Raw genomic sequence first — 20,386 nt, 5'->3', positions numbered from 1 at the left:
GTTAGAGGAATATTTGTTACTGTATTAGAGTCTGCGGTTTTAGCCACTTGTCTGAAGCCCCAGTCTAGTAAAATTTCTTCCGGTTTTGTGAGATCAGCTTAGAGTGTCCAAGAGTAAATGAACTGAAAATATTGCCAAAATACAAGTCCAGGCAAGTAGACTCAAAAGTGTTTAGCACAGACTGTTACTCGATGTTTACCAGAAACATTTATGCTCCTGATCTGTCAGTAATAGTGCTGATGGCTTTTTTGGTGGAGTTAGCAGGTACATGTACCAGAAATTTAAAATAATCTGACCAAATATCTGACTGAAGTATACAACTGAAGTTTATACAAGTTTATAGCTGTGAGTGTTCGTGAGAATGATAACAAGGTATGTCCTCTCTCCCCCAGTTTGCAATGAAGTGCCGGTCTAGTGACACAATATCACAGATGTCCACAGAGAGTTCAACGAGTGCAGACAGTAAGGACCCAGTGTACATTGCAGCAGGAGACATCCGGAGGAGGCTCTCTGAGAATATCTCTGCCCCCAAGGGGAAGTTTGAGGTGTGTAGCAATTAATTCAGAATAATTTTTAGCTTGTTTGCTGAGCTTTTGTCAAGTTTGGTCGCCTTCTAGTAAACTTGGCATTGCGTTCCAACTGGTCAACAATTGATGGTGTTGCTTACTGATATGTTTCCACAATACTGCTTAAAGCCTCTGACAGCTCAGATGCTTTAAGCCTGGGAGACTTCCTCAGGTCATTGATAGCATCTATTACCTCCAAACTAAAGTTAGGTGGGCAATGCCATGAAGTGATCATTCCATAAACACTTTTTGCTAGAGGTGGTGGGGTAGCCTAGTGGTTGAAACATCAGTGTATTGTGTCATATACCATGATAGTGCAACATTTTTGGCTAAAAACAGCGTAAAGGACTATCCTGTTTGCACTTGTGTCATTTGAAATGATTCCATGTTTCAGCGAGACCCCGAGGACCCGTCAGCGGCAGCCCTGAAGGAACCCTGGGGGGAGAAGGTCGAGAGGATCCGAGAGTCCTCCCCGTACGGTCACCTCCACAACTGGCGACTGTTGTCCGTCATCATCAAGTGTGGCGACGACCTGCGCCAAGAGCTCCTGGTCTATCAGGTTCTACAACAGCTAAAGGTCAGTAGGCATTTCTGTCGCAAGGTGGGAGGGACAAATTAGAGAATGCAGTTTTTTGTTTTCACCCATCGATAATTGATCCAGGTAGCAGAAACAAACCTTTCTGATTCAATCAACAGACTTTGTTTTGATTCACTTGTCATACTAATCATGACAGTGTGTTTAACAAACTTCAGCATGTAGCATTTCATTCCTGTAGCATGTATGGATACCTCTACTTTGGGGAATTTGGTTAGGCTATAGGGCTAATGTCCATGAGTCTGTTTTCTGGATGTTGTTGCTGATGTGCTGGTCCATGAGAACCATCAATGATGTTACTCGCCCCGGAGATACAAAAATATTACATCTGAGTGAGTGAGTAAAGTTTAAAGCTGCTTTTAGCAATATTCCAGCAACATCACGGCGGGGGACACCAGAAATGGGCTTCACACATTGTACCCATATGGGAAATCGAACCCAGGTCATCGGCATGATGAGTGAATGCTTTAACCACTAGGCTACCCCACCGCCCCTGTTACATCTGAAGATTGTTGTTTGTCCTTCTTCCAGAACATATGGGAACTGGAGCATGTGCCCCTGCGGATCCAGCCCTACAAGATAGTGGTGACAACCAATGACAGCGGGATGATTGAGCCTGTCCGGAACGCTGTGTCCCTCCATCAGATCAAGAAGCACAGCAAAAAGTCTCTGTTGGACTATTTCATTCATGAGTTTGGCCCTGCAACATCAGAAGGATTTTTGACAGCTCAAAAGAACTTTGTACAGAGTTGTGCTGGCTACTGTTTGGTGTGCTACCTCATGCAAGTAAAAGACAGGTGAGCTACTGCAATGTTTGTGTGCTACCTCATGCAGGTAAAAGACAGGTGAGCTACTGCAATGTTTGTGTGCTACCTCATGCAGGTGAAAGACAGGTGAGCTACTGCAATGTCTGTGTGCTACCTCATGCAGGTGAAAGACAGGTGATCTACTGCAATGTCTGTGTGCTACCTCATGCAGGTGAAAGACAGGTGAGCTACTGCAATGTCTGTGTGCTACCTCATGCAGGTGAAAGACAGGTGAGCTACTGCAATGTTTGTGTGCTACCTCATGTAGGTGAAAGACAGGTGAGCTGCTGCAATGTTTGTGTGCTACCTCATGCAGGTGAAAGACAGGTGAGCTACTGCAATGTTTGTGTGCTACCTCATGCAGGTGAAAGACAGGTGAGCTACTGCAATGTTTGTGTGCTACCTCATGCAGGTGAAAGACAGGTGAGCTACTGCAATGTTTGTGTGCTACCTCATGCAGGTGAAAGACAGGTGAGCTACTGCAGATTATGGTGTTATCAAGTTATCATTATAGGAAATTATGTTTAAAGTTTTTTTCCCCATTCAAAAATTCATTGAAACAGCTGCACAGACCTAAAACTTCAATTTATCATGATATGGCTTAAAAAAATAAAAGAATTGGTTCTCAGGCAATGGTTTTTGAAAATATAGTACAGGCGGGCGTTGTCTTTTTTGTCTTTTTTTCAATGTTCATACTAGTATGTTACCAAATAAACAGTTGTGTAGCGAAATAAACAATGTGTACAATCAACATGGGAAAGGGCTTCCGTAGATAAATATATTCCTTGATGATTAAAATACTGGAATACAGTATTTGACTACCGTTGGACTTGGAATGTTAAAGCATTTATTTTTTTCAAAATGGAAATGAAAATGAAACGTGTGGCAAAATTTATAATGATGCGGGCGTTGCCTGAGAACCAAGACTATTATGTTTTTTAGCCTTACATGTCTCAATCAAGTCTAAGTGACATTAATTATGTCAAACTAACAAGGGAGATAACCCTGGCTTCCATGCGTTGCAGACACAATGGGAATATCCTGCTGGATTCAGAAGGCCACATTGTCCACATCGACTTCGGGTTCATCCTGTCCAGCTCTCCGGGAAAGAATCTGGGCTTTGAGAACTCACCGTTTAAACTCACTCACGAGTTTGTTGAGGTAACACATTGTCATACATGTACAGCCAACACAACACAAGCCTTGCTGGTCCAGATTATAGCATTGTCTCATTTAATCTGGCTTGGTCTTTGCAAGTGCTACATTTTGTAAGCTTTATTATTTTTTGCTGATAAAACATTTTGGGTGTTTCTAGACATGACACTTAGATATATTTTCATATCTTTACTTTTCTTCATTTTTTTATGCAGGGATAATTGCAACTTATGTTGCTTATCGTCGTGACTATATCAGAGTTTGTGAGTTTAGAAAGTGTCCATGTTTCTGTGTGCAGGTGATGGGTGGTCTGGGCAGCGACATGTTCGAGTACTTCAAGATCCTGCTGCTCCAAGGCTTCTGTGTGTCCAGGAAACACATGGACAAGATCCTGCCCATCGTGGAGATCATGCAGACAGGTAGGGGAGCAGATAGAGAAATACTGCATGACTAGAGAATACATAGAATATAGAATATATGGACTAATTGCTAACCTGATCCTGATTTAAATAATAACCATTTGGATTGCTACAACCAAGGATGTTCCCCATTTATACCTGCAAGTTTTCCCATTTCACCCCAAATAAAGAATCCCCAAACCTCCCAAAGGGAAATGGTAAAATAATTAGTGCATGGAGAATAGCATGTTATAAGTGGATTATGATTGTTGTTGTTTATTATTTTGGTTTTGTTTGTCGTTACAGCATTATTATTATTGTTGTTGTCTGTTGTTATTTGTTATCGTTATTATGATACTGGTCCACATTCATTAAGGACTGTTGTTTGTTGCAGGGTCACAGCTGCCGTGTTTCAGCAAGGGGGTGAGCACGGTACGGGCGCTGAAGGACCGATTCCACCTGAACCTGACCGAGGAACAGCTGCAGCTGCTAGTAGACAACCTGGTGGAGTCCAGTCTCCACTCACTCACTACCAAACTCTACGACGGCTTCCAGTACATCACCAATGGCATTCTCTGATACAACAACCAGTCACAGCGAATCTTACAAATACCAGAAGATGAGGATTCCAGGTTACAAAGCATTACTAGTCTTCAGCGAGTCAGAATTGACACAATAAAACTGGTTCATGTTGCCCTGAGATGCCACCCTGTGAGAACTGTTGTTCAACATCACGGATGGGTGTTCAGCAGTGGTACAGTCAGTGTTCAGTCGAAGAACATACTGTTCAGCAGAGGAACATGCAGTGATCAGGAGGGGAGGATTCGGAGGCATGACAGTGGGATGTTCCTTGGAGGGAGAGTCATGCTCAGTGTATAATGTCATTTTATATACAGACATCTCAAGTGAATGATGAAATTATGATGAAGTGATACTGTGTTTTCTTCCAGGAAAGTGTGGATTGTTCAGAGAATCTGATGACATAGCCATGTTCAACTGTGTAAACTCTTCTTCGTCAAACTCTGTGACCAGAGCTACTTCATCTCGTCTGTTCTGGATGTAGAATAAAACACATTCAGCTTCTCATCTGTAGATATCATACGATCATCAATATTGGCATCACTGAAACAAATAATGAAATAGTGTCTCCCAGCTACAAGCGTGTTGTAGCTATCGTGTTATGAGCATGGTGGACAAATTGTGCATGTTCCCAAGAAGAATGTCTGTGTATCATGAACAGTGCTAGGGAATAAGCAACCATCTCTTTTGCTCTGATGCGGATGTTAGACAGCAAGAATTCAGACTGATGGAACCATTTGAATGAGATTCCTTTCCATTGAATGCTATAGTCTCCATTTGTCAACTGGCTTCTAACAATTTCGCAATTGATGTTTGAGCAACGAGAACCCATTGTTAGTAAATGCGTTTGTGAGGATGACAAAAGGTAATATGTGGATGAGTATCCTGTTGCAAGAAAGATGCACAGATGGCCCTTATGATAAGACATCTGATCAGGACTGGTCACTTTAGACGTCTATATTCAGGTGAAGGATGTGCTGGAGGCACTACGGAGGGTAGAAGAACCATGGAGGTGTACATCCATGTTTGTCGTATGATTCCATCATTGTCGAACCACAGGTCATTCAGGGTTACTATGTGCTGTGTATGTGTGGCAGACTACAAGCATGATGTGTGCATACTTCCGGGACTGCCTGGCTATTGTGTACTGCTGTGTATATATGTACCATGTCGACTATGTCACATTGTTTAGTTTGGATATGGCTCTTTTGTCAATTGTGCTACACATATTTCACACATTTATGAAAATCTTGGTGATATGTAAGGATTAAGAGAAACCATCATAGTACCGGTACTACTGATGTGACATGCTAAACGTACATCATTGTCTCAACTCGACATGCTCTAAGGAAAGCAGGTTTGGAAAGTGCACAGGCCTATTGGGTTTTGTATTAATATTTTGTGGACTCATTTTACCCTTCCTGCAAATTAATGGATGAAGTTGTCTTCAGCTGAGAGTATATCTGTCACTGCTATGCCTGTGTAAAGTGTCACCACTGTCTAGAAAATGTGAGTCACAGTTTCTTCACTTGTCTCTCTTACTCCTTGTAGGATTAAATGGCATATATTTTTTCTAATATCCTTCATCCACATCAACAGCTATTTTCTACCTTCATGTTAAGATTCATCATGTGCTAGGCATGTACTGTGTGATGTGTTTCTGATCACTGCGGTTGGCATTGTGGAAGTGCTTGTCAGTGGTATTGGACTCCAGTATTTTGTGTGTGGATAGTTTCCTCCTGTGACACTCTTGTCTGTTGTCTGTCTCAGTGTACAGAATGGAAGTACATTGCAGTACCTCCGGGACAGAATCAGTATTGACTGAAGTAACTTCACATGTTTGGGATGCTGGGTGAGCAGCCAGTGGAACTAAGGCATTGTTTGTGCTTTTTAACAACAAACAGTGAACAATAACCTTATTCTAGAAGTTGGTAAGTAGGAAAGCATACAATCTTATGGATAACAACTTCTGGTTTATTGCATATAGCCAAGTTTCAATGATGATTCTTATACTGATATCAAGTACCAGCTCCAGTGTAAGAATCTACATCGAAAAATCGCTATATGCAATAATCAAGAAGGTGTTTTTTTATGATTGTTCAGTCTGGTTTTGAAAATATTTTTGAGTTTTTAGAAATTCAGCTATATTTAGCATGCTTACTGGTATCTTTTCAAAATTTGCTTTAAACTTTAACTTTCTGTCCAATAAGCTTCCAATCTGTTTGGAATTGAGTGACCTCCCTGCTTTCACTTTCAGTCAAATATGCTTTAAGTCAACTTTCAGTTTTCCTAAACCTAAACCTATGACTTTGACTCTATTATGCATTTGCCAATCTGGTCTTCTTTAGTATTTGAAATGTGTAAGTTGGCTAAATGAATAGATCAAAGATGGCCAAATTGCAGGATTACTGGTAACGCTTTACTGTGTTTTTTGTCATATCATGCTAGTCATGCCCCAGCCAATGCAATATATCGAGAGACCGAGATTGTGAGAAAGTCAGAGAGAATGAATGTTCGTCATCGAATCAGATGCTTTGTTGCTTCTGACAAATATGCATTATCGCCAAAGGTCACATGTAAATATGAGCATCCTACTTAACATTGTTGTATAGAATACATTAGGGGAAATCTCAAAACATTTTGTGACTACTTTCCAACTGTGGACAACTGCTTTGGTGTTCAGTGGAATTGTTCTGATCTGAGTTGTTAGCTTAGCCTAATCTCTAAGATGTGTCATTTGCAAAATGACCTTTGAGAAATAGCACAAAACGTTTTGAGATGGTCCCTGTCGCATGTATAGCAATTTGTGTCATATTTATTGAATAGTCCACTGAAATAAGCTGTTTTAACAAGTGACAAAGGATGGGACAGGGATTTGATACTTCTAAACACAGGAACTGAACATACTCTTTGATATGAGAACATGAGCAGTGCAATAAAGATGTGTATTGTAGTATTAATGAAATTATCATATTGCAGAACAAATGTATGCGGGAGGTGTCATGCTGGGTGGTAACAGCTGGAAAGACATTGTCATGGATTTTAGACTTGTTATGTTTTCCAGTTTATCAGCATGATCATGTCACTTTTTTCATTTCTTTTTAACATGTTGACACCTACGCCAGCGATTAAGGAGAGTTGCCGAACCATAGGTCATTGTGAATATTACATTGATGTCATTTCTGGGGTGTTGTCTGTTTTACCTTACCTGTTAGCAGCTACATTATGGTCAACACACCTCTACAGATAAACAGTCATCAAACAGCAGAGTGTAAGATAATGTGTTCAAGAGCTTAAAGTAAAAAAATGTTTCATAATGATTTTGAGGTTAATGAATAATGTATGATTGGCATAATGTAATGTTAATCACATAAAGTCTTTTTTTAATGAGTTCTTTTCGAATTGCATTATAAAAAAATTATAACAAACTCTTGGGGATGTATCTGGGGATCTCACAGCCTGATATTGTGGCTATGAGTCTGCAGCGGTTCCAAAATTGTGATTAAACTTTTTAATTTAGTTGGATATAACTAGAACTTATATTGTAAGTTTGCAAAGGTTCCTTTCCTTTTCCTGATCACTGGAGAAAGAAATACTTTAATATTATAATTTTTTTAAATACAATGTTAAAATGCCTACAAATTTAGACTATATGGGTTCTTGCAAAAATCTCAAGTTTTGACAATACTTACTTTTCTTTCTAAATTTGTCTGTGAGTGACCATGGTGACACTTGATTCAAAATCAAAAATAACTCCCGAGCCTATCAAGATGACAACTGCATATGAACAGATTACTATATCCATCCCGTTTTCATTCTGTACTTGGTCTTATTCTAGCACTGTCTTTGCCATTCACTCATAATCCTTCTTATCTGTACCATTGAAACTAATTTTCCTAATCAGTGTCACAGCCTATGGTAGGAATTGTTTTGTAGACAACATCCATCATGAGACGAGAATGTCCAGTTTCACTGTAGTCATATTGACATACTATTAATAAAGCAACAGTCATATACTGCCCTGATAGCCATTTTGTCAAAGAGGTAGCTGTTAGTTGTTGTGTTGCCATTGTCGCCATCTCATTTTACTGTACATTGCCAAGTTTTAACTGTAAATATTACATGATGCTCAAATATTATTTATGAATAAAACAAATGAAAGATGAAAGTGTGTTGTTTTCTGGAATTTTTTAGAAAAGTACATCTCAGCAGGACCATGTTTTGAAGATCGCCTCAGCAGCACAATGTTTGGAAGATATCAAGACAAGAAGGAACGTGGTAGACACAATTTTATGGATAACTTCTTTAGTACTGTTAAAAGCGACGTTTCGGTATAGATCCTTAAACCGTTGTCAAGCAAGGATCTATACCGAAACGTTGCTTTTTACAGTATTATAGAAGTTGTTATCCATAAAATTGTGTCTACCTTGTCATTCGTCAACTTCTAAGTAATGCCTATCAAACAATTTAGGAAGGAACCTGCCCCAGAGAATGTCTGTGGCAGGAATGACATGGTTAGCTGTGTTCGGGGAATCTCTGTACACATAAACATCAGTTGAGCCCAACCTCGAATGGTGTGGTTTGTTTAGCATGAGTTGAAACAAATGGTTGCATAATTATTATTATTTTTATTTACATGTATGAAGACAGCTTTCTTTCTCAGCAGTGTTCAGTTAAACAGGCCCTAAACAGAAATGAAGCAATCTGTTGATTTGAACTATACAACCATATTCACAGCGTCAAATGTCTTCAAACTTATTCACTTTTCGTTTCTTTTTACGTGCCGATTTCCTCATATGAGTTGTTAAGTGAAGCTATATAACAGACTATGAAGATACTAAGATTGTGAAAAAACTCCAGATTATTAAGTAGCTCCTGCTATCAGGGCAGATTGTTATGTAGTTGCCGGTGTCCGGGGAGATCATTAAGTAGTTCCCCGTCAAGCTAAATATGCAACCAATCCCCCACCTCAGGAGTCGTGGGACACAACTCACTGCACACTATTATATGCCTCATTAGTAGCACCACTTCCTGCTAGTGGGCCGTTCCTTCTTTGACGTCATCGTCTTGTGTAGGTGTAGATCTGTATAACAACGATGCAACGGTGAAGATGACGGTGACGATGATTAGGATCCCACCCATGAGGAAAAGCAGGTACTCTGCGTGACATGTGTTCAGATCATCAGATAACCAGGGGTCTGAAACAGTAACAGTGTCTACTTCTTCAGACATTCAGGGGTCTGAAACAGTTTACCAATTAGCCAGGGGTTTGAAACACTGACAGTGTCTACTTCATCAGATAACCAGGGGTCTGAAACACTGACAGTGTCTAGTTCATCAGATAACCAGGGGTCTGAAACACTGACAGTGTCTAGTTCATCAGATAACCAGGGGTCTAAAACAGTTCATCAGATAACCAGAGGTCTGAGACACTGATAGTGTCTAGTTGATTTGATAATCAGGGGTCTGTAACACTGACAGTGTCTAATTCATCAGATAACCAGCGGTCTGAAACACTGACAGTGTCTAATTCATCAGATAACCAAGGGTCTGAAACACTGACATTGTCTAATTCATCAGATAACCAGGGGTCTGAAACACTGACAGTGTCTAGTTGATCTGATAATCAGGGGTCTGAAACAGTTCATCAGCTAACCAGGGATCTGAAACAATGAGAGTGTCTAGTTCATCAGATAAAAGAGAGATATTTCTTCAGTTTGATCAATTATGTAATTACCATTGTGTGTAGCAGCACTAACAGCAGCGAGTACACCTGTTCCGATGTAATTACCCAACCCGGACAGAGCCAGAACTGCACCTTGCATCATCCCCTGCATAGACGAGGGCACCTGGGTGAAGCCGAACTCAAACGCTGCAAAGTATATTAACATTCCGTGAAGGTGATTTATTTTAACGTCAAGCACTATTTCTGTAAAATGGAACAAAACATCATACCCCAAAATTTTTAAGTTTCATTAATCTTGTGTAATGTTCAGTTGTATGAAGAAATACAGGACAGTTAGTTTACTTTTGTTGCATTGGAAGTACTTCATTGAAGTATATGGGATGTTTTGTTGCTATCTGACCCGAGTGTATCACGTACCCTTTTCTCGAACACCTGGTGTCATAACTAATTTTCAGTGATCCATTCATATGATTTTCACCACTATTTTGCCTTTTACGTACAATGGAATCTATTTCGAAGACTGGTTATTCTCTGGCGTGGACGTTTCGTATCATTTCAATGATTTTATGTAGCTATTTTAATTAATTACCCGGTACAAATGTGAAGACCTCACTCATTCCACCGATGACAATCTGAGGAATTTGAAGAAACACTGAATAGTGGGACGACCTGAAATCCTGTCCCCCTAGTGTCTGAATCATACCACCAGAGGTCGCTATCTCTCGCTTCCGGAAGATTTCAACCACACCGCTGACTACAACACCGATCATCGCAATGATCATCCCGACACCTGCAATAGGAGTGAGTATGGGGTAACGCTGATATCAACAGTACTCTATATGACGGCGTGTCAGCACAATGTAGGGGGAACGCCTCAGGTGAAGTAGGTCTTAGACGTTTACCACTAACATTGGTATGGAAACATTTTCAAGGCGAATCTTTGTTTCAGACCCAGGATCACTGCATGTCTGGGTCGGCTAAGTGGCTCATCTCTGCACAGCGAATTGTGGCACAGAATGAGCGCACGACTGTGGATTTGAAATATAAATTTGCAACGACAGGTCCACGGTACCGCAGTTCTAAAAAAAGATGTCCTACCAATCCTCTTGAGAAGTGTGAAGGGCCGACCAATCCGCTCCATGCAGGGGTAGAGGACGCGGTCGACGAAGGGGATGAGGATGAGGACGGCGATAGTGTTGAATATCCCTATAGCTGCCACAGGTATGGCGAAGTTGCCGAGTGTCACGTCCATCCTCAGAGACTGGAGGTATGTTATGGACTGGGCCTGTGGTACAAGATGTTGATGAATAATCAGGATGCCGCTGTTGGACACTTTACGTATGTAGAGATCTTTCTAGAATCTTAAACATGATGACACCAGGTGTTCGAGAAAAGGATACGTGATACACTAGGGTCAGATAGCAACAAAACATCCCAAGTACTTCAATGAAGTACTTCCAGTGTAACAAAAACAAAATAACTGTCCAGTGTTTCTTCATACAACTGAACATTACACAAGATTATGTTAGGCTTATGATGTTTTGTTCCATTTTAAACAACATTTTAACATTGCATCCACAACAGGAATGCGGCACTATAGGTGTCAACATGTTTCTTTCTCTGTTTTGGTCCCGTCATCAGTAAAATACAAGAAACCTTCGCAAACTAAACACCTCAAGTTAAAACATTAAGCTCAACCTCTGACGTCGCGTTGAGGCATATCTGGATGGCGTCTTGTAGTCGTAATTATAAAATACATTTTAGCATTTGAGTAGTGTGTATACTGAAATAATGTCTTAATTGTCATACAGCACGGTTGTGAATGAGTAAATATTGTATAACAATGTATGAACATCTGTTCAGTATCTGTTCTTCGTAAGTAACATGAACACTGGGGTTGTTCAGAGGATACCTGAAAGTAGCAGGCGCCAAAGCCCGCGAGTGGGAGGAGAAGAAGGAGCACTTTGCCAAATGCAATGACCCCTGACACAGTTTCGTCGTCATAGCTACCACCGTAGCGTTTCCGGGGGGACTGGAAGAAAGGCTGTCCATCTCCTCTCCGCCTGACCGCTTCGTGAACCACACCCAAAGCAAGTTTCACGGAGCTCTCTGAAACTCATAGATATGCTGCTTTAATACATATAACTGCACTAACATTGAGTTAAATCAGCAGTGTCGATACCCAGGTATATCAGTCAGCACTATCGATACCCAGGTAGTTCAGACAGCAGTATCGATACCCAGGTAGTTCAGACAGCAGTATCGATACCCAGGTAGTTCAAACAGCAGTATCGATAACCCGGTAGTTCAGACAGCAATATCGATACCCAGGTAGTTCATGCAGCAGTATCGATACCCAGGTAGTTCAGACAGCAGTATCGATACCCAAGTAGTTCAGACAGCAGTATCGATACCCAGGTAGTTCAGGAAGCACTATCGATACCCAGGTAGTTCATACAGCAGTATCGTTACCCAGGTAGTTCAGACAGCAATATCGATACCCAGGTAGTTCATACAGCAGTATCGATAACCCGGTAGTTCAGACAGCAGTATCGATACTCAGGTAGTTCAGACAGCAATATCGATACCCAGGTAGTTCAGTCTGCAATATCGATACTCAGGTAGTTCAGAAAGCAATATCGATACCCAGGTAGTTCAGACAGCAGTATCGATACCCAGGTAGTTCATACAGCAGTATCGATACCCAGGTAGTTCAGACAGCACTATCGATACCAGGGTAGTTCAGTCTGCAATATCGATACCCAGGTAGTTCATACAGCAGTATCGATACCCAGGTAGTTCAGACAGCAGTATCGATACCCAGGTAGTTCATACAGCAGTATCGATACCCAGGTAGTTCAGACAGCAATATCGATACCCAGATAGTTCAGTCTGCAATATCGATACTCAGGTAGTTCAGACAGCAATATCGATACCCAGGTAGTTCAGACAGCAGTATCGATACCCAGGTAGTTCAGAAAGCACTATCGATACCCAGGTAGTTCAGACAGCAATATCGATACCCAGGTAGTTCAGACAGCAGTATCGATACCCAGGTAGTTCAGACAGCAGTATCGATACCCAGGTAGTTCAGACAGCAGTATCGATACCCAGGTAGTTCAGACAGCAGTATTGACACCCAGGTAGTTCAGACAGCAGTATCGATTCCCAGGTAGTTCATACAGCAGTATCGATACTCAGGTAGTTCAGAAAGCACTATCGATACCCAGGTAGTTCATACAGCATTATCGATACCCAGGTAGTTCAGAAAGCACTATCGATACCCAGGTAGTTCAGACAGCAGTATCGATACCAGGGTAGTTCAGTCTGCAATATCGATACCCAGGTAGTTCATACAGCAGTATCGATACCCAGGTAGTTCAGACAGCAGTATCGATACCCAGGTAGTTCAGACAGCAATATCGATACCCAGATAGTTCAGTCTGCAATATCGATACTCAGGTAGTTCAGACAGCAATATCGATACCCAGGTAGTTCAGACAGCAATATCGATACCCAGGTAGTTCAGACAGCACTATCGATACCCAGGTAGTTCAGACAGCAATATCGATACCCAGGTAGTTCAGTCTGCAATATCGATACCCAGGTAGTTCAGACAGCACTATCGATACCCAGGTAGTTCAGACAGCAAAATCCATACCCAGGTAGTTCAGACAGCACTATCGATATCCAGGTAGTTCAGACAGCACTATCGATACCCAGGTAGTTCAGACCGCAATATCGATACCCAGGTAGTTCAGTCTGCAATATCGATACTCAGGTATTGCAGTCAGTAGTATCGATACCCAGGTAGTTCAGACAGCAGTATCGATACCCAGGAAGTTCAGTCTGCAGTATCGATTCTCAGGTAAATTGTTTGATAGGTATAACTTTGAAGATGACGGATGACAAGGTAGACACAATTTTATGGATAACAACTTCTTTAATACTGTAAAAAGCGACGTTTCGGTATAGATCCTTATACCGTTGTCAAGCAAGTTGTGTCTACCTTGTGATACCCAGGTAGTTCAGTCAGTAGTATCGATACCCAGGTAGTTCATACAGCAGTATCGATAACCAGGTAGTTCAGACAGCACTATCAAAACCGTAGTAGGGGCTACATTTAAAAGTATCACTACTCAGCACTAGGATTCATTGAATTTGTGGATCAAGACGATTTTACTCGGGAAGTACTGGGGTTCCACAATATTGCAGCCGGCAGTGTCGATGTTCTTACCCCCAGGCGGAATGTGTCTGTAGAAACCACGTGTTACCACAAGGAAGAAGAGGCTTGTAACCATGGAAATCAGAGGTATGACGTAGCCCCACGTGAAGCTGATGTCCTGTTGGACGTAGGCAACGGCTGTGAAGGCGATGGTGCTGCCCACGTTTATGAACCAGTAAAACCTGAAGTTAACACGAAACGCCAGAACGTAGACTAGCTATCCAGGGTGTTATAGTAAGCATTACGTCGGTCTTCCCTCCAACATTAAGATGAAACGACTAATGTTACAGAAAAATGTTCAAAGCGGCGTTAAACCAAACACACTCACTTACTCTCATCAGAAGCTCCGCACAGAATGTATCCCGCACACGGGTGTAATTTGACTGGACAGCTATTTTTAGCGTTGTGTTATTCGAATCAAAACGAGGCTATGGCAGGCAATGAGTCCAGGGAATGATACGCCCGAGCCATGTTGCATATATGTTTACCTTATGTGAAAGTGAGTAATTAGGACAACGATTAATTGTAATATTGATACACAACATTCGAGTTAGCTAACCAAATACGAGTATTAGAATTATTGCCAATTCTCCCGAGCATACCGCCATTTAAACACATACCTGTCCGAGTTCAGGTCAGGCAGCAGTGTCGATACTGTTTAGTAAGTGTGTTTAGCACTATAAGATTAATGTTTCTGGCACGAGGAACTATCGGTAATGGCCAAACCTGTCCCTACACACTGCTCACCAGTTAAAGAACGAGCGCACTGCACCCTTGCCGTACTCCTCCACCTGCTGCGCCCCGAAAGGCCCCACTGTGGCCTTGATCCCCCCAGTCCCTACGGCAATACACACCAGGGCAATGTAGTAGTACACGCGGCGAGTTGTCTTTAAAACAGAATGGTTTCAGATATTTAAGTACATATTGTGTGAATACATTCTATCAGATTCTATCATATTACACCACAGGGTATTCACACTTTGGCAGTATGTATAGAAAATATTCAATATTTATAATCATAACCCTAAGGGCAGGCATGTGAAGGTTTTGTTTTTAAGGATAGGTGAGCTTCAGTATCTTGGTTCTACTAGTGAGTTCGTTGGATGAAGACAACTGTTCCTCAGTTCTTATGCATGATCATGTAGATCCCAATTCAAGTTTTGTTTGAGAAATCTGTATTCTATATGCCCTTATAGATAAGCATATGTCAATCTCATTAAAATCAGATCTATGTTCGCGCTGCCGCTAAACAAACATCTGAGGACATCCCATTACGGGTCACGTCAGGACGACCTTTCGCGAACTTTGACCGACCACTGAAATGACATCAGCCAAGTCGACATCAGCAAATTAGAAAGCAGATTTCTCAAGCTTTACGGCGCACGTTTCAACCTATCGAATTCCATTTCTGTCTACGCTTGAAAAACATATTGACACAGTTCTCGATTAATATTTTGAAAACTGAACAAACGATCATTCCGGAATGTCTCATATATGGTTGAGAGTGTATGGCAGTGCTTCCCACGTACTGCGCAACGCCTCCTCCGTTCAAATGTTTATCCCACGGAACCGAGAGATAGACGATAATTTTGACGGAATCAGTCGTACGAGCCGTTACTATCGTTCGGAATACCCCATGTTAACGTTTTCGAGGTTGCATGATAAGAAAATACATTCCGACTGTCACTTTCATGATCTGGTGAGCCACGCTTTGATTGGTTGGATGAAAGGTCGTTCTGGCGCGACCCGTAATGGGATGTCCTCAGATCTTTGTTCAGAGATATTTGAGCATATGCAAATAAGCTTGTGGCGATTAGCATAATTCTTTTAGAATATTCTCAAGAGTCGTCATATAACTAATCGATCATTGAACTGATTACGTAGTGTTGTATGCGTGCTTTGCTAATGAGGTTCCACCTCTCAATAATGTTGCACGCCTTACCAGGTCAAGGTCAAACTGAGATCCATCCTCATCTGTACAAAACAAAGGGCGATAATCCATCGCGGAGGCGGGAATTAGCACGAGACCTGTACAGGAAGAATGTGAAGATATCTACACTTGCCTACTATACAGACGAGTTGAACAGTATTTGAGATATTTCCATACTTACCTATGATACAGACGAGTTGAACAGTATTTGAGATATTTCCATATTTACCTATGATACAGACGAGTTGAACAGTATTTGAGATATTTCCATATTTACCTATGATACAGACGAGTTGAACAGTATTTGAGATATTTCCATACTTACCTATGATACAGACGAGTTGAACAGTATTTGAGATATTTCCATACTTGCCTACAGTACAGACGAGGTGACGTGAGTGCAGATCTACCTACTGTACAGACGGACCCGTGAAGATTCAGGTAAGAATAGGTCTTCAGCAACCAATGCTTGCGGTAAAAGGCGATTATGCTTGTCGTAAGAGGCGACCAACGGGATCGGGTTGTCAGGCTGGCTGACTTGGTTGATGCATGTCATCGTATCCCAGTTACGTGGATCAATGCGCATCAAGTCAATCACTGGATTGTCTGGTCCAGACACGATTGTTTACAGACCGCCGTCATATAGCTGGAATATTGCTGAGTGCGGCGTTAAACAACAAACAAACAAACTATACAGACGAGTTGACGTGAGTGCAGACCTACCCACAACATAGATGAATCCCGAGCCCAGGATGGCGTTGTAGCGACCCGACATACAATCAGCGATGTAGCCTCCGAATAAAGGCAAAATCAGGCTTGTTCCTGCACAGATAATATTGCCATTGGTTGTCCCCACCGTTGATATATAATACACACGTGACCATCACGTGACCACGGCTGGGAAGTACGTGAGATTGAGACATCAATATTATAAATATTCTTTAAAACACTGTGTTCATGACGTTTAAACTGACATCGTTATTCCTGCTTCCACACTTAAAACAGTGGTCACACTCTAGAAACGTTAAATCTTATTGAGGGTTTTCTTCTCACAGAATGGACACGTAACTAAACGTTAGAGAATGGTGCATCCTAAAATTAACAGGAACAGGATGTTTTTGTGTGTACTGTGTAGTCGTAACGTTGTTGTGTGTGCTGTGTCGTGTAGTCATGACGTTGTTGCGTGTGCTGTGTCATGTAGTCGTAACGTTGTTGCGTGTGTGCTATGGAGTCGTAACGTTGTTGTGTGTGTTGTGTCATGTAGTTGTAACGTTGTGTGTGCTGTGTCGTGCAGTCGTAACATTGTTGTGTCGTGTAGTATCGTCGTTGTGTGTGCTGTGACGTGTGGTCGTAGTTGTGTGTGCTTTGTCGTGTAGTTGTAACGTTGTTGTGTGTGTGCTGTGTCGTGTAGTCGTAACGTTGCTGTGTCCTGTTGAAACGTTGTTGTGTGTGCTGTGTCGTGTAGTCGTTGTTGTGTGTGGTGGGAGTTGTAGTCGTATCGTCGTTGTGTGTACTGTGACGTGTAGTCGTAGCTGTGTGTGCTGTGTCGTGTAGTCGTAGCTGAGTGTGCTGTGTCGTGTAGTCGTAGTTGTGTGAGCTGTGTCGTTTAGTCGTATCGTCGTTGTGTATGCTGTGTCGTGTAGTCGTAGTTGTTTGAGCTGTGTCGTTTAGTCGTATCGTCGTTGTGTGTGCTGTGTCGTGTAGTCGTAGTTGTGTGAGCTGTGTCGTTTAGTCGTATCGTCGTTGTGTGTACTGTGACGTGTAGTCGTAGCTGTGTATGCTGTGTCGTGTAGTCGTAGCTGTGTGTGCTGTGTCGTGTAGTCGTATCGTCTTTGTGTGTGCTGTGTCGTGTAGTCGTAGTTGTGTGTGTTGTGTCGTGTAGTCGTAACGTCGTTGTGTGTACTGTGTCGTGTAGTCAATCGTCTTTGTGTGTGCTGTGTCGTGTAGTCGTAGTTGTGTGTGCTGTGTCGTGTAGTCGTAACGTCGTTGTGTGTACTGTGTCGTGTAGTCGTATCGTCTTTGTGTGTGCTGTGTCGTGTAGTCGTAGTTGTGTGTGCTGTGTCGTGTAGTCGTAACGTCGTTGTGTGTACTGTGACGTGTAGTCAATCGTCTTTGTGTGTGCTGTGTCGTGTAGTCGTAGTTGTGTGTGCTGTGTCGTGTAGTCGTAACGTCGTTGTGTGTACTGTGTCGTGTAGTCGTATCGTCTTTGTGTGTGCTGTGTCGTGTAGTCGTATCGTCTTTGTGTGTGCTGTGTCGTGTAGTCGTAACGTCGTTGTGTGTGCTGTCGTGTAGTCGTATCGTCTTTGTGTGTGCTGTGTCGTGTAGTGGTAGTTGTGTGTGCTGTGTCGTGTAGTCGTATCGTCGTTGTGTGTGCTGTGTCGTGTAGTGGTAGTTTTGTGTGCTGTGTCGTGTAGTCGTATCGTCGTTGTGTGTGCTGTGTCGTGTAGTCATAACGTTGTTGTGTGTCCTGTATTGTGATCTAGTTACGATGCTGTTCGACGAGTATGTGATGTGTTCAGTATTCGTCACGGTGTATTTGTTCACGTTGTTTTAAGTCGACCCTGCTGTATTGTCATTACCAATGGCGTTTTAGTCGACGTGCTGTATTGTCGTTAACAACGCTGTTGTTGTCGACGTGCTCTATTGTCGTTAACAAAAGCGCTGTAGTATACGTTGCGTTGTGTTGTAGTATACGTATCGTATTTTTATTAACAACGATGTTGAAGTCGACGTGCTGTATTGTCGTTAACAACGCTGTTGTAGTCGACGTGTTCTATTGTCGTTAACAAAGGTGCTGTAGTAAACGTATCGTATTTTCATTAACAACGATGTTGTAGTCGACGTATTGTCGTAACGGCAGTGTAAAGAGTGAGCACCTACCAGCAAACACCTGGTGTATTTTGACAGCCAGTGGAGCCGAGAGCTGCAGGATGCTGGTGGAGAAGAGCATCTGATTGGCCGTGACGCTGTAGTACGTCAACCGCTCACACATCTCAACGGTGAGGATGAATACTGCAGCAACCACACTCCGCCACGATAATTTCTGAGCACCGACATCGTCTCCCTCGATTATATGCCTTGATGTATCGCCCTTGTCGGCCACAGTGTCACAACTGTCCTCCATACTGGGATACTGGGTGTGATGGGCGCGTGTTATCACAACACACTAAATTGATTAAAGGACCAGTGACTTGTCTTGGCGTAAAATAATTATCAGGGCCCTGTTGCACAAAGCGATCTTAATGCTATGGCTATTGCAAGCATATGTTAAAGTATACGATCATCTTAGCGCTAAGATAGCTTTGTGCAACAGGGCACAGGTGGTCTGATACATTTATACATCAAAAGAACTATGACGGTTTAACATTAGATGTAACCATATATTTCTGGCTGCATCATTCTTAAAATGACTGATGAATGACCTCGACCTTTGTGAACGTATAGGAAGCTGCGGGTAATCTAAGGAAGACCTATTCATGCATTCCCCGAACATATGGTGTCATCATTGAATGTCACGCAAATTTATATTCTCTATTTAAATTGTCGTTTCTCTGGGTCTGGGGTTGTTTTGCTGTTTACCTTATATGGCCAACAGAATAAATGCCCTCAGGACATTAACGTCATAATTGTTCACAAACAGCGTCCACCTCATCTCATTATAAATCCAAGTTTGGGCTCTCTGTTATAGGTTCCCTAATGGAGGTTCGCTGTGTATGTGTGGCGGTGTTTCCTCCCAGTGTGACCAGACCTCTGACAACATCAACTCATAGCCGTGACGGCAATTATGTGATTTCACAGACATGTGAGATTTGCAAAATGGCACCACCTTTGTCATGTGTTTTAACACCGCCATCACCCGACAAGAGTGTGTTAGTAACACCCAACGAAGTGGTGATTAACATCCCCAGATGCAGGCTTTAACGCACATTCCACGTGATCCGGGTACTGTGGGTAGGAGAGTGTATACCTACCTACATCTGACCCCCCTCCCCTGTGTCAGCTGGGTACGTAGTACTGATGTCTCGAGCGAATGAGGTATGTAGGGGAATTGCGGTCACCCGACAGAAACTCAGTTCTTATCTCATTGACAACAAACCAAGTAACATTGAGTATATACGAGGGTCATGACTGGTCTTCCTCGTTGTACACAATAGAAGATCAAACACGATGATCCGATCTGAAATTATTGCGTGAGATCTTCGCTAAAGCACAGCGTTCTCTCCGACTCAGTATTGTGCACAGTCGGTAACTAGTGAATTTCAAGTTATTTATTGGCAAACATGTACAGTTCAATCTCATTAAAATCAGATCTTAGTTCTCGCTTCCGCTAAACAAAGATCTTTATTTTAATGAGATTGTGTACAGTTGGACTGTGGCGAGTGTGATGGTGGGCGTTATATCCTACTACGGAGTCTGGGGGATATTATAGATGCTGAGGAAAGTATG

The 20,386-nt window shown here is 42.1% G+C and overlaps 2 protein-coding genes across 9 annotated transcripts in view; one reads left to right on the top strand and one right to left on the bottom strand.

Moving 5' to 3' along the window:
• The window catches only part of LOC124139721 (phosphatidylinositol 4-kinase beta-like), a 59,111-nt gene extending 50,844 nt beyond the window's left edge, over positions 1-8,267 (top strand). For all 8 annotated transcript variants that reach the window (XM_046507009.2, XM_048400596.1, XM_046507008.2 and 5 more), the window contains 6 exons: positions 393-545; positions 961-1,143; positions 1,693-1,958; positions 2,993-3,128; positions 3,421-3,541; positions 3,915-8,267. In XM_046507009.2, the coding sequence (XP_046362965.2) occupies positions 393-545; positions 961-1,143; positions 1,693-1,958; positions 2,993-3,128; positions 3,421-3,541; positions 3,915-4,099 (1,044 nt within the window). In that variant the 3' untranslated portion in view covers positions 4,100-8,267. The remainder of the gene's footprint in view (positions 1-392; positions 546-960; positions 1,144-1,692; positions 1,959-2,992; positions 3,129-3,420; positions 3,542-3,914) is intronic.
• Positions 8,268-8,878: 611 nt separating this feature from the next.
• Positions 8,879-19,093, bottom strand: LOC124139795 (solute carrier family 15 member 4-like). The gene is made up of 10 exons (XM_046507123.2): positions 18,821-19,093; positions 16,664-16,762; positions 15,953-16,038; positions 14,758-14,897; positions 14,023-14,192; positions 11,698-11,894; positions 10,884-11,070; positions 10,375-10,575; positions 9,837-9,971; positions 8,879-9,297 (listed from the first exon to the last, which is right to left on the bottom strand). Exons 1-10 carry the CDS (start codon positions 19,062-19,064, stop codon positions 9,134-9,136), a joined length of 1,623 nt encoding a protein of 540 aa, XP_046363079.2. The 5' UTR covers positions 19,065-19,093; the 3' UTR covers positions 8,879-9,133.
• Positions 19,094-20,386: the final 1,293 nt, after the last annotated feature.

Source organism: Haliotis rufescens, unplaced genomic scaffold (genome assembly GCF_023055435.1).
Source record: "Haliotis rufescens isolate VD_foot unplaced genomic scaffold, xgHalRufe1.0.p SCAF_1, whole genome shotgun sequence".
Taxonomy (NCBI): Eukaryota; Metazoa; Mollusca; class Gastropoda; order Lepetellida; family Haliotidae; genus Haliotis; species Haliotis rufescens.
The sequence above is the reverse complement of the archived record's forward strand: the minus strand, read 5'-3'. Positions and strand labels throughout refer to the sequence as shown.

Bases quoted from the DNA above. Each gene is read 5' to 3' on its own strand.
- LOC124139795 (XM_046507123.2), bottom strand. From the start codon at position 19,064: ATGGAGGACAGTTGTGACACTGTGGCCGACAAGGGCGATACATCAAGG. The intron at 11,071-11,697 runs GTATCCTCTGAA...CTTGTACCACAG, and splicing joins TTGGCGCCTGCTACTTTCAG to GCCCAGTCCATAACATACCT. The intron at 9,972-10,374 runs GTAATTAATTAA...TATACTTTGCAG, and splicing joins GGTCTTCACATTTGTACCGG to CGTTTGAGTTCGGCTTCACC.